Source organism: Salmo salar, chromosome 18 (genome assembly GCF_965601325.2).
Source record: "Salmo salar chromosome 18, fSalSal1, whole genome shotgun sequence".
NCBI lineage: Eukaryota > Metazoa > Chordata > Actinopteri > Salmoniformes > Salmonidae > Salmo > Salmo salar.
The window spans coordinates 92,563,215-92,577,661 of NC_138308.1; the positions used below are offsets into that span (position 1 = coordinate 92,563,215).

The 14,447-nt window shown below is 41.5% G+C and overlaps 1 protein-coding gene, 1 long non-coding RNA gene and 2 other non-coding genes across 6 annotated transcripts in view; all 4 read left to right on the forward strand.

Annotated features, from left to right (window-relative positions):
* LOC145861796 (uncharacterized) overlaps positions 1–14,447 on the forward strand; it is a 29,991-nt gene that overhangs the window by 10,899 nt on the left and 4,645 nt on the right. The window lies entirely within an intron of this gene.
* LOC106578081 (piggyBac transposable element-derived protein 4) lies at positions 199–13,101 on the forward strand. 2 transcript variants are annotated; one of them, XM_014156666.3, is made up of 5 exons: positions 199–345; positions 9,411–9,458; positions 9,538–9,587; positions 9,838–10,633; positions 10,979–13,101. In XM_014156666.3, the coding sequence occupies exons 4-5, from the start codon at positions 10,458–10,460 to the stop codon at positions 12,822–12,824; spliced, it is 2,022 nt and encodes a 673-aa protein (XP_014012141.3). In that variant the 5' UTR covers positions 199–345; positions 9,411–9,458; positions 9,538–9,587; positions 9,838–10,457; the 3' UTR covers positions 12,825–13,101. The 2 variants fall into 2 exon arrangements, with proteins under 2 accessions (XP_014012141.3, XP_082821444.1); XM_082965318.1 differs by lacking the exon at positions 199–345 and having other exon boundaries at positions 9,302–9,458.
* On the forward strand, positions 13,585–13,656 carry LOC123728831 (small nucleolar RNA SNORD30). The gene has a single exon (XR_006760603.1). It is a non-coding gene; the product is annotated as a small nucleolar RNA SNORD30 (small nucleolar RNA).
* LOC123728847 (small nucleolar RNA SNORD22) lies at positions 13,990–14,116 on the forward strand. The gene has a single exon (XR_006760619.2). It is a non-coding gene; the product is annotated as a small nucleolar RNA SNORD22 (small nucleolar RNA).

The following is a 14,447-nucleotide window of genomic DNA, read 5'->3' on the forward strand; positions in this document are numbered from 1 at the left end:
GAATTTCCGGCCAAGGGTGGTCCATTTAAAAATCATTCCTTCCTTCCTTCTTTAAAAATCATGACGTCATCAGTTGTGTCCACTTAATTGACGGCTGAGGGGACAGGGTGTCTTTTAAGTGTTTGGACCTTAGCCAGAAAGAGATTATATATATATCTATATATATGAAGAGAGAGAGCAACATATATATAGATCTATATATATATGTATGAAGAGAGAGAGAGCTCAACATCTAGTCATTCATTAATTTTCATTCATGTGTGGGTTTACTCCTCCTTATGTGTAAATGTTTTCATTATTCTCCTTTCGAGATGCCGACGACTCGGTGGAGAATGTGCCTTTCCGGTAAGCTGCATGTTACTGAAATATCAGCATTTTGCTGCTATGGTACAATTAAGCGATAACGCCCTCGGCACGGGTTTTGTTCGTCGAGGGCCAGCAAACCGTTCCAATACATCCTTCAAACACCGGCTTCGAGGGCGTAATCCATTCTATACAACGACTTACCAACATATTCAAATAATGATTGACATATTTTCATTAACGTTATTTTGCTGAATTTATTCATGTTATTTAATTCTTCCTCAAGATATAGTCTCAAGCCGGCTGGTCGTTCGTTTGCGAAAGACGCGACCCAGCCAGTCTTTGTTCTTTGTCTATGGACGCGACCCAGTCAGTCTTTGTTCTGTATCTGATGCGACCCAGTCGGTCTCTGTTCTGTGTCTATGGACGCGACCCAGTCAGTCTCTGTTCTGTGTCTATGGACGCGACCCAGTCAGTCTCTGTTCTGTGTCTATGGACGCGACCCAGTCAGTCTCTGTTCTGTGTCTATGGACGCGACCCAGTCAGTCTTTGTTCTGTATCTGACGCGACCCAGTCGGTCTCTGTTCTGCGTCTATGGACGCGACCCAGTCAGTCTCTGTTCTGCGTCTATGGACGCGACCCAGTCATTTGTTCTGTGTCTATGGACGCGACTCAGTCGTTCATTCTAAATGTTCAATTGTCATACAAGCTAATTACGAATAGTTTATGAGCTAATGAGGCACGATTAAATCTGGCATAGAAAAGGTGCTCTTTCGTTAGGACACTGTTGTTCAGAGGAGCTAGCCTGCAAACTAGCCGCACTTCGTTTCGTTGGACATTTTTTTTCAATTGACATTTATTTTTGTATATCCATAAATATGATGCCGACTGATTCATAATTTCGACTGGCTGAGAAACGCTGCCTGCCTCTGTAACCGATGTGAAATGGCTCGTTAGTTAGCGGTGGTGCGCGCTAATAGCGTTTCAATCAGTGACGTCACTCGCGCTGAGACTTGAAGTAGGGTTTCCCCTTGTGTTGCAAGAGCAGTGGCTTTTGTGGCGCGATGGGTAACGATGCTTCGGTGGGTGTCAGTTGTTGATGTGTGCAAGTGTCCCTGGTTCGAGCCCGGGTTGGGGCGAAGAGAAGGACGGAACTGACACTTTTACACCTCTCTCAATTCAAGGGCTTTATTGGCATGGGAAACAATTGAACATTACCAAAGCAAGTGAAGTAGATAATAAACATTACACTCAGAGAAGTTCCAAAAGAATAGAGACATTTCAAATGTCATATTATGTCTATAAACAGTGTTGTAACGATGTGAAAATAGATAAAGTACAAAAGGGAAAATAAATAAACATAAATATGGGCTGTATTTACAATGGTGTTTGTTCTCCACTGGCAACAGGTCACAAATCTTGCTGCTGTGATGGCACAAGGTGTATTTCACCCAGTAGATATGGGAGTTTATCAAAATTGGGTTTGTTTTCAAATTCTTTGTGGATCTGTGGGAAATATGAGGGAAATATGTGTCTCTAATATGGTCATACATTTGGCAGGAGGTTAAGAAGTGCATCTCAGTTTCCACCTCATTTTGTGGGCAGTGTGCACATGGGCTGTCCTCTCTCTCTCATCCCAACCCCTACACTTCATTACTATAGGACAGCTGGAGATGTAATTTGAATATTGAAACAATGTTGCAAATGTTGGACAGACAGTAAAGTTTATACAAATCGCTGCTGTTGAAAACTAAATGTTAGTATAAAATAAATGTGAGAATGTCTAGATGCTTTTTTTTATAGTGGAGATTAAGTTTATAGCTTCCCTGCTTGGGCTGAGACGGGTTTGCACAGTCAGAGTAAATAGGCATTTTAACATCATAGATTTAGCCAGTGGTGACTTGGGGAATAGACACAGGCTGGAATGCGGTTTTAACCAATCGGGATTAGACCCACCTGTGGTATAATGACATTCTGCAGTACTAAAATGATGCAAGCGAACGTTAGTTTGCTAGCTTGGTGGTTTTAGTTAGCAATTAGCTAACCACGTGTCATGTTAGCTAGTATGCTAGCTTGCCAGTTAGGTGAGACCGGACCATCAGTCGTTTATAAACCCAACGTTAAGAGGTCTGTGCTACGGTGATGATAAAATGAACTCTCTCTTACCGAATCAGCCTTTGAAGAAGAAACTTCTTTACCAGATTCTGAGTAGCATTTGGCCCCTGATTCGACTGTCGTTGCTGCGCTAATGGCACCTTATTCTCAATAGTTTACTACTGATTAACGTTGATCTGGTCAAAAGTAGTTCACTGTATTGGAAATAAGGTTCCTTTAGCGACGCTACCGATGTCGGGTTTTATATGCCTGCGTGTTGTCTGTTCATAAATGGACCTTCCTAACTTTCCCCCTGGTCAACAGAAATGCAGGACAGATACCAGGGAAGTCCAGAAGACATTGACCTGTGTGTGCATTGACTTACCACCAGGAACATTGGCTGTGTCCTGCTTTTTAAATTTATTTCATTTAACCTTTATTTAACTAGGCAAGTCAGTTAAGAACAAATTCTTATTTACAATGACGGCCTACCAAAAGCCATCCTGCGGGGACAGGGGCCTGGGATAAAAAATAAATACAATATAAATATAGGACAAAACACACAACACTACATAAAGAGAGAACTAAGATGACAACATGGCACGGCAGCAAAACATGGCAACACAACATGGTAGCAACAAAAAAAATTGTACAAACATTATTGGGCACAGACAACAGCAAGAAGGTAGAGACAACCATACATTACACAAAGCAGCCACAACTGTCAGTAAGAGTGTCCATGATTGAGTCTTTGAATGAAGAGATTGAGATAAAACGGTCCAGTTTGTGGTATCTCGTTCCAGTCGCTAGCTGCAGCGAACTGAAAAGAGGAGTGACTAAGGGATGTTTGCTTTGGGAACCTTTAACAGAATGTGACTGGCAGAACGGGTGTTGTATGTGGAGGATGAGGGCTGCAGTTGATATCTCAGATAGCGCCCCCCCCCCCCCCCCCAAGAGGGTTTTTATAAATAAGCATCAACCAGTGGGTTTTGTGATGGGTATACAGAGATGACCAGTTTACAGAGGAGTATAGAGTGCAGTGATGTGTCATATAAAGAGCATCAGTGGCAAATCTGATGGCTGAATGGTAACGAACATCTAGCCGCTCGAGAGCACCCTTACCTGCCGGTCTATAAATGATGTCTCCATAATCTAGCATGGGTAGGATGGTCATCTGAATCAGGGTTAGTTTGGCAGCTGGGGTGAAAGAGGAACGATTACGGTAGAGGAAACCAAGTCTAGATTTAACTTTAGCCTGCAGCTTTGATATGTGCTGAGAGAAGGACAGTGTACTGACGAGCCATACTCCCAAGTACTTGTATGAGGTGACTACCTCAAACTCTAAACCCTCAGAGGTAGTAATCACACCTGTGGGGAGAGGGGCACTCTTCTTACCGAACCACATGACCTTTGTTTTGTTGGTGTTCAGAACAAGGTTAAGGGCAGAGAAAGCTTGTTGGACACTAAGAAAGCTTTGTTGTAGAGCATTTAACACAACATCTGGGGAGGGGCCAGCTGAGTATAAGACTGTATAATAGAAATAGGCCTATAACAGTTAGGATCAGCTTGATCTCCCCCTTTAAAAAAAAAAAAGACAAACTGTGGTTGCCTTCCAAGCAATGGGAACCTCCCCAGAAAGGAAAGTCCGATAAAGTCATGGATATATTTGTAACCATATACTTCATAGCTGCGCTAACGCTAGTTAGCATTCACTTACAAAACTACCTTTAAAACCTCTTAGGGCTAGGGGGAAGTATTTTCACAGCCGGATGAAAAACGTACACAATTTAAACAGGTTACTACTCTGTCCCAGAAACTATAATATGCATATTATTAGTAGATTTGGATAGAAAACACTCTGAAGTTTCTAGAACTGTTTGAATGGTGTCTATGAGTATAACAGAACTCATATGGCAGGCAAAAAACCTGAGAAAAAGTCAAGCAGGAAGTGGGAAGTATACAGTGACTTAGGGTTCATTTTGCACTTCCTAAAGCTTCCACTACATGTCAGCAGTCTTTAGAACGGTGTTTGAAGATTCTAATGAATGAATTTGAATTTGAAGGGAATACCAGCTGTGGTAAACTGGTGTCCCATTATAAGGCATGGGCTCAAGTCACGCGCAATGACTTGGGAGCGAGCTGAGTTCATATTCACTCCTGAAGAGAACGGATAGGTCCGGTTGGAATTTTATTCAAGGTATATGATTAAAAACAACCTAAAGATTGATTCTATACATTGTTTGACATGTTAATACAAACTGTAGTATAACTTTTTTGACTTTTCGTCTGGACTAAGTAAGCACGCGCGTAGTGGATTTGGATAGTGAACCTAACGCGCGAACAAAATTGATTATTTGGAAATAAATATGAACTTTATCGAACATTTATTGTGGAGCTGGGAATCCTGGGAGTGCCTTCTGATGAAGATAATCAAAGGTAAGTGAATATTTATAATGTCATTTCTTAGTTTTATTGACTCCAAGATGGCGGGTTTCTGTTTGCTTGTTGTTTGTGTCATCTGGGCTGTACTCAGATTATTGCAAATTGTGCTTTCGCCGTGAACCTTTTTTGAAATCTGACAAAGCGATTACATTTAGGAGAAGTGTATCTATAATTCTGTGCATAACACTTCTATATTGATCAATGTTTACGATGAGAATTTACGCACAATGTGTGCTCATTGTGCTCATTCACCGTAAGGTTTGGAGGGAAAATATTTCTCAACATTACGCGCCAATGTAAAATGCTGTTTTTGGATATAAATATGAACTTTATCTAGCAAAACATACATGTATTGTGTAACATAATGTCCTAGGAGTGTCATCTGATGAAGATCGTCAAAGGTTAGTGCTTCATTTAGCTGTGTTTTGGGTTTTTGTGATGCATCTAGTTGCTTGGAAAATGGCTGTGTGGTGTTTCTTGTGAAGTTTATGTCCTAACATAATCTAATTTTATGCTTTCGCCGTAAAGCCTTTTTGAAATCGGACAATGTGGTTAGATTAACGAGAAGTTTATCTTTAAAATGGTGTAAAATAGTTGATTGTTTGAGAAAATGGAATTATGAGATTTTAGCTGTTTTTAAATTTGGCGGTCTGATTTTCCACTGGCTGTTGTCAAAATCAATCCCGTTAAGGGGATGAGAATGGTAAGGGGTCACCAACAGGTTAACTTCTCTCATACTGGACACAGAAATTGTATCCACTGACTTGGGAAGTATATGAAGGGTCTGAAGTATCCCTTTAAGGTGAAGGGCTGAGAATGGATCAATTGAAAGTGTGGGTTCACAGCTCCAATCCAGATGTGTTGGTCATTACTGAGACGTGGTTAAGGAAGAGTGTTTTGAATACTGATGTTAACCTTTCTGGTTATAACCTTTTTCGGCAAGACAGATCTTCCGAAGGAAGTGGAGTGGCAATCTTTACCAAGGATCACCTTCAGTGCTCGGTTGTCTCCACCAAGTCTGTCCCCAAACAATTTGATTTGATGGTTTTAAGCATTAATCTTTCAAAAGCTCTTTGTTGACTGTTGATGGGTGCTATCGTCCTCCATCAGCACCGGCCTGTACCCTACCTGCCCTAAGCTCTCTCCTGGCCCCTTACACTAAGTCTGACTTTGTCCTGCTAGGTGACCTAAACTGGGACATGCTTAAACCACCTGACCAAGTCCTAAAGCAATGAGACTCGCTAAATCTTTCTCAGATTACCAGTCCCACAAGGTATGACTCCAAACACCCAGAAAAGGCTACTCTCCTTGATTTTTATCCTCACAAATAATCCTGATAGGTATCAGTCTGGTGTTTTCTGTATTGACCTTAGTGATCACTGTTTTACAGCCTGTGTTCATAATGGCTGCTCAGTGAAACGACCTGTCCTGATTTGTCATAGACACTTGCTAAAAAACTTTAATGAGCAAGCCTTCCTACATGAACTGGCCTCTGTATATTGACATAGAATCAGCTTGATCCCGTCTAAGACATTTTCACATGTTAACAAACACGCCCCCATAAAGAAAATGAGAATTAAAAACAGGTTCAGCCCCTGGTTCCACTGATCTTGCAGAGTTACACCACCTCAAGAATTGCATTTGGCGAAAGGCTCGGCATACGCGTACTGGCTCTCGTTCAGGCAAATGAGAAAGAAGTGTACTCAGGCTCTCCGGAAGGCCAAAGTTAGTTTAAGGAATAGTTCTCTCTCTGTGGGTCTAACCCCAAGAAGTTCTGGAAAACATTTTTAAAGATCTGGAGAATAAATCCTCCTCACAGCTGCCCATGTCCCTTAATGTTGATGATGTGGTTGTTAGTGACAAGAAGCACATGGCTGACTTCCAGCGACGATGTGACGAGGAGCAGCAGATAACTAAAGAGTCAGTGTAGCTCCAACTATATTCTAAGTAATTATTCAACGCCTAGATACACATTTTAACTAATTGTCCAAATTATTGGATACATTTGAAAAACGACTTAGGAACGCACAAAAGCAGACACATACAATTGAAAAAAAACACCTGCAGCTGCTGTTAGCGAGGAAAATGGCGTAGAACAGCCTGATGACCCAGTTCTAAATGAGATTTGCAAAATGAACAAAAATCTCAAAGAGAAAATTGCTAAAGTGGGCAACGATGTGGCAGAAACAAAACATACAGTGGACACGCTCGACAACCAAGTTACAAACGCAGAAGAGAGGATATAAACCTTGGAGGACAAGAACAACCGCCTAAACGACACTGTTGAAAAAATGGAGACTGTGATCGAAAATTACAGTCGAAGAAACACACTTCGTATCAAAGGGGTTCCCGAAATCCACATAAATACGGAAGATTGTGTTAGACATTTTACACAATGTATTTGATAACACACCGAAGGATGTTAACATCATGGCCATCGAAAGAACACATCGGATACCGACGACGCTGCGCCCAGGACCAGCCCCACGCAACCGCCGGCCTATCCTGGTGAAATTCTTACCATACAGTGAGAAGGTCCAGCTCAGAGCAAACGAGCTTAGGACTTTTCATTGGAAAGGGACAAAGGTGGAGTTTTTCCCAGAAATTTCCAAGGATTTTCAAGACAAGAGAAATGCGTTCACGGAGGTGAGGCATATAAATGCAAGAAACGGGGACTGAAATACTCGTTACAATATTCTGCCGTGTTCTGGGTTACTGTGAGAGGATCACTACGTCGTTTCACAGACCCAAAGGAGACAAAGAAGTATGTCAATGAGGCTGAACAAATTGAGTAGCGTGGTAGGCTATGGAAGATCTGCATGGTGTCGGTGGTCCATCATGGATGGAGTAACATTTTTATCCAGGGTGATAGAACTCCCCACAGTCTCATTGAGTGTTTATGCTACGAATGCTGCCTATAATTTATCTTTCGGGTTTACAGTTGACATTATTATTGTACTAGATTAAGCAAGATTATAGTCCAAACATATAATTCTGTATTATGGTTATAGTACGGATAAACGTGTGTGTGTGTGTGTGTGTGTGTGTTTATTTATTTATTTATAGATTTTTTGTTTTAGTTTTCACTCTAACAACAATAGTGGGTCAATATAGACCACACCAGGTGTGTTTAGGCCATGCGTGACGGGCGCAACCCAAAGTGTTATTCAGTTCTTTGGGATAGGGGGCGGTATTTTCACGTCCGGATGAAAAGTGTGCCTAAAGTAAACTGCCTGTTTCTCAGGCCCAGAAGCTAGGATATTCATATAATATGGTAGATTTGGATAGAAAACACTCTTGAAGTTTCTAAAACTGTTTGAATGATGTCTGTGAGTATAACCGGATTTTTGTTTTCTAGGTCACTCTCTTTTCAATGGGTTTTCATTGGGAATCTAGAATTCTAAGGCAGTTGCTTGCAGTTCATATCGCTTTCACTGGATGTCAACAGTCTTTAGAAATTGGTTGATGTTTTTCCTTTGTGTAATGAAGAAGTAGGGCTGTCCAGAACGAGGGTAGAGTGAAGTGTACTGTTTGATAGAGGCGCGTGACCTGAAAAGCACGCTCCACTTTGTTTTCCTCCGGTATTGAACGCAGTTTATCCCGTCTTAAATTTGATCGATTATTTACATTAAAAAATACCTGAAGTTGTATTAGGAAAGTTGTTTGACATGTTTGGACAAAGATTACAGGTAACTTATGAGATATTTTGTAGTCATATTGCGCGAGTTGGAACCGGTGTATTTTCTGAATCATACGCGCCAAATAAATGGACATTTTGGACATATATAACGACAGAATTTATCGAACAAAAGGACGATTTGTGATATTTAATGGATATATTGGAGTGCCAACAGAAGAAGATCTTCAAAGGTAAGGCATGCATGATATGTTATTTCTGACTTTCGTGTTGTGCCTGGCGGGTTGAATTATGATTTTCATGTGTATGTTTGCTGGGGTGCTGTCCTCAGATAATGGCATGGTTTGCTTTCGCCGTAAAGACTTTTTGAAATCGGACACTGTGGTTGGATTAACAAGAAGTTTTATCTTTAAAATGGTGTATAATACTTGTATGTTTGAGGAATTTTAATTATGAGATTTCTGTTGTTTGAATTTGGCGCCCTAGCGTCCCACATATCCCAGAGAGGTTCATTTCATTTTACCGTTATGACCTATGCCAGTCTCTTTTTTTTTGTGTTTGACCTCCGTTTTACGTTCCTGTCTTTTGGAATTAGACAGTTCATGTATCTATCAGTCTACATGAGAGAGGTCTTCTCTTTGCCAGAATAATGATCATGCTCAATGTTTTTGGTTGATCTATGACATGTCATATGTGTGATTTCAAAATATGTCATTTTGGTTACTACATGATTCCATATCTGTTCGTAGTTTTTGAGGTCTTCACTATTATTGTACAATATAGAAAATAGTGAAAATAAAGAAAAACCCTTGAATGAGTAGGTGTGTCAACTTTTGACTGGTACTGTATGTTCTGATGGGCTCTATTCAAGAACCTTCTATCTTCTCAAAGAATCCAAACTGTAACTAACATTATTTTGTGATTCCTTCTATAGAATACCTGATTCCAGACCACGAGACTGATGTGCTTTGTGAAAATATGAGTAAGTGTATATAATGCAGCAGTTAGTCATCGATTTCTCAATCATCAGACTAATAAAATATTTTCCTTTCATTCTCCAGGGTTTGAGTGCTGTGGTCAGTGGAATTGCAGCGTGGACTCCAACATACTGGTAAGTTGTGGTTCTAAAACTGTCCCAAATGGTGCCTTCCATAGTGCACTACTTTTGACCAGAGCTTTAAGGGTCCTAGTCAGAAGTAGTGCACTAGAAAGGGAGGTGTTTCCCAGAATAACAATCGTTCTCTGCAACCACATGATAAACCTTTTGGAATCTCGTTTGTCTGAATTCCTGTTGATGTTAAATGACCTGACACCCTGCATAGTTGTCTAGTTAAATGTCCTCTTTTTGTTTTGTTTTACAGTTGACTGTCCTGAAACAAGATGGCTGTTCTGGGCTGCTTTTAAACCTCTACAGGATCAGTGTCCTGAAATCTGGACAGCTGCTGCTAAATATGTGACTAGAAAGGCATTCTAAACAACAGCCAACTTTCCGGGACATCGACATGTCTTATATCGTCAAAGCTTAAATATTTGTTAATCTAACCGCAGTATCTAATTTACAGTAGCTATTCCAGCGGGACAAAATACCATGCTATTGTTTGGGGATAGTGCACAACAACAAAACGCTTATCAATGCTACTTGTTTGATACATTCACCTCTGACATATTGGCTACACAACACGTCATTTAGCCTAATGAAGGTAAAACATCGTTAGGCACCAATTAGACCAGCGGTGTTCACTTGATTGACAGTCTTGGTTCAAGGACCACCTATCATTTGAAAACAATCTAGCTAGATAGCCAATGAGCTGGGCTTTCCAGCAGCATGTGAACACCTTTTGTACTACAAACAACCATCATGCTAGAGCTGTGGGCAACAGTGTTCATTCTCTGGTGAAAGCAAACAGGACTCACGGTAGTTAATGATACGCAGCGGTTCGTTCTCTTCTACAAACTTTTGTCAAAACTAAAAAAAGAAAACATGGCTACTACTAGTGGAAAAGCTACATCCAAGTTTACACATTTGGATGAGAACATTGCAGAAATGGACTGGGAGAGTGACATAGAACTGATGGATGAGGACTCCATGAGTGAGTACAGTTTTGATTCCAGTGAGGAAGAAATGTTTTTGGAAGGAGAAGATCCACTTTTAGATCAGTAAGTAAAAGTTTTTTGCGTCTCATGCTAATGCAGTTGTTTATATGGTTGCATATTCATTTGAGATATTTCTATGTAGACCTGAGGCATATAATGTATTAGCATAGCCTATGTGTGTTTTCTGTTGGCTATGACATGCTGTTGTTTTTGAGTGTCTTAATGCCTGTTGGTCCACATATTTCATTATAGTGATTGTGTTCCCCATACTCTATATAATATAGATGAGTGCTGTGTATTTGATGTATTGACGCAGTGCTCACTCCCTGCTAAAATAAAGGTTAAATGAAATAAGGAATAGGAAACTTGAGTTCTAAACATTTTATTTATTTTTTTACTCCTCAATAGATGTAGAGACTCTGATGACCTGTGGGAGCCACCTCCAAAGAAACCACATTCAAGTCCATCCCACACTGATTCAAACATAGGAAGTGGTTCCTCCAGTCTGACCCCTGCTGCTGTCTCTGGCTCCACACCCACCCGTCCATCTAGAGGTGTTATGAGTCCAGACCAGAAGCGGAGGAGGGCCAGTGTACCAGCGGCAACTTCAACCGAGGGAGAGGACCGTTGGCGCACTGTGCTAGAGGATGATGTGGAGCCACTTCCACCAACATTTAGACCTAAAAGGCAGCCAGGACCTCAGCTGGACATGACTGGAAAGTACAGCCCCCTTCATCTTTTCCAGATGTTTTTCTCCTTGTCAGTTCTTGATTTGCTTGTGTCTAACACCAACAAGTATGGGGCTAAGAAGCAAGCAGGCAAGAAAGAGACATGGAAGCCCATTTCCGTCCAAGAATTATACTGTTACATCTCACTGGTCATTTATATGGGCGTTGTGAAGTTGAAAACCCTGAAGGACTACTGGAGAAGCTCAAGACTCTACCAACTGCCTTTCCCCACAACTATCATGTCTTGTAAGAGGTTTCTGACTGTCTCGCGGGCGCTTCATATCAGTGACCCACAAGCTGACGACAATAATGAGAAGAAGAAGGGAACAGCAAGCTTTGACAGGCTCTGCAAAATCAAACCTCTCTACTCCAGCATTGTTGAGGCCTGCAAGACCCATTTTCAGCCTGCCCAGAACCTGTCCATAGATGAGAGAATGGTAGCCTCAAAGTCCAGAATTGGCATCAAACAATATATGCCTAACAAGCCAACAAGATGGGGTTACAAACTGTTTGTTTTGGCAGATTCTGCGTGTGCCTACACTTGGAATTTCTTTGTTTATGAGGGGAAGTCCATCTCAGCCACCGGTATGGGACTTGGTTATGATTCCGTAATGAAATTATTGGAATTTCCACTGCTGGGGACGGGCTACAAACTGTTTGTGGATAACTTTTACACAAGCCCTACTCTGTTTACAGACCTGAGGAAGCTGAAGGTATGGTCTTGTGGAACCATTCGTCCCAACGGAGTGGGTTTTCCCAAAACAAAAGTAAACGACATGCCTAAGAGGGCTGAAAGGGGTACCATGAGATGGATTCGTAAAGATGACCTGCTCTTTGTAAAGTGGATGGATGCCAGAGAGGTGGTCATGTGCTCCAGTATCCACAAATCGTACAGTGGCGATCACATCGGCAGGCGTGCGAAGGACGCTAATGGGACATGGACCAAGAAAGCTGTCCCCGTTCCAGCTGCTGTAAAGGATTACAATAAGAGCATGGGAGGTGTGGACCTGTCTGATGCGCTGATTGGCTACTACAATGTTCTCCACAAGACAATGAAATGGTACAAGACATTGTTCTATCACTTCATCGACATTGCTGTGGTGAATGCATTCATCCTCCAGAAGGAAATGGCTAGGATCTGTGGAAAGACCCCCATGACACAGCTAGCCTTCAGAGAGCTGCTCATCCAGGAGCTTGCTGACTACGGCACAAAGTCCACTGCAGCACCCTCTGTCCCCTCTACCTCTGTCCCCTCTACCTCTGTCCCCTCTACCTCTGTCCCCTCTACCTCTGTCCCCTCTACCTCTGTCCCCTCTACTCCTGCCTCCAGTGATGTTCACCTTCCAAAATACATCACTGCAGACCTGAATGTGCCTCGGGGACAAAAGGGCTCAGTAGGGAGGCTTCGTTGTGCTCTGTGTCACAAGAAATCTCCCATCACCTGCACTACTTGTGCTGTTACCCTCTGCTTTACAACAGAGAGAGACTGCTATGGGTCTTGGCATCAGCAGCTCAATCTGGTGTAGAGGACTGTGGGTGTTCTAAATACTCTAAATGTAAATATGTTTTTTCTCCCTTTGTTTGTGGTGTGTACACTTCTGACATTAGAGCAGCGTTGGCTGCTAACTTGGCCGTTTATCTTAAATACTTCACTTCTGTGTTTTGGGAGGCATTGGATCAGCGTTCTCGTCTTATCTCCTGTTAGTAACTTTTATATAGGGATGCTAATGATCCATTCTGTATGACATTCCTGGGAGTGTGTAAACTTAGTTTTATTATTAAAGCATTTTAGTATGTTCTCTATAGGTATGTACTTTTAAATGGACCAGTTTGGCCACTTGGGTACATTTGGGAAAACTCGTGAGGGAAACCTGGGAAACTTCATACTAAACATTATGTAGTTCTGTCATTCTTGAATGTAACTTTGCACACACATTGTTACCCTGTTGTGGACAACAAAAAATATAGAAAAACAAAAAAAACATTGGTTATCTTTTACTATGGTGTTATATTCTCCTGCAGTGCAAAAAAAAAAAAAAATGCATGAAATGTATGTATTCACTACTGTAAGTCGCTCTGGATAAGAGCGTCTGCTAAATGACTAAAATGTAAATACATTCTCACCCTTCTCACCTATGTCCTAAAAGTGGTAGTTCAATGTGAAGTTTGATTTCCTTTTTAAATATTATTTTATTATGTACAAAACATTTCTATACAACATTTTTTACTTGGCAGGTTTAGCTGTTTACAGTTTGTTTGCAGTTTGAGCTATCCCGTCCCTCTGCTGAACATGATGAATATTCTCTTTGGAATCTCGTTCGTCTGAACTCCTGTTGAGAAAAGGAATAGCTGACTTCAGCAGAGGGCTACGTAACCCTGTCATAAAGGCTACATATGTTATGTCTAACCCCCTCCTTGTGCCTGCCTGGTATCTGGTCCCCACCCAGAGATTATCTTGAAGCTTTTGTCTTAGGTTTCCTCTGTATGTGGCTGAACAGGGAGCCGTGATGCCAACTAGACTGGTGAGTTTTGGTTAATGAGTACGTTTGGTAACTGTCATGTGAAATTAATCTAGTCATTGTATCTTAACCAGAGCCTCTGCCTTAGCCACAAGCTATAACCAGTCTAGTGTTAATACTCACTGCAAACAAGGGTGAACAGTTGATGTTTGGTAGTCATGGTGACTCTGGCTCCTGGTGATGACACCTGCACGCGTCTTACGCCCTGCGTCGACGACAGAACCTGCAAAGGTGGACCCACTGGCGTTGCCAGGGCAACAAGGGGACAGCTCGTTGGGGTTACCAACTGTCTGATGGGACCAGAGACTCACACAAAATATCATTTGGCTATGCATTGTTGATCCAAAATGGCTGTTGGCTCTGCATTGTTGATCCAAAATGGCTGCCATTAGATTTAAGATCAAGAAGTAGATGCAGAATTATTCATGAAATGCTAGTAGCAGCACAAATCAATGGGGTGGATGGGCCGCTCAGAATGTAGTCAGGTTATTTATACCCTGCTCAAAAAAATAAAGGGAACACTTAAACAACACACTCAATCACACTTCTGTGAAATCAAACTGTCCACTTAGGAAGCAACACTGATTGACAATAAATTTCACATGCTGTTGTGCAAATGGAATAGACAAC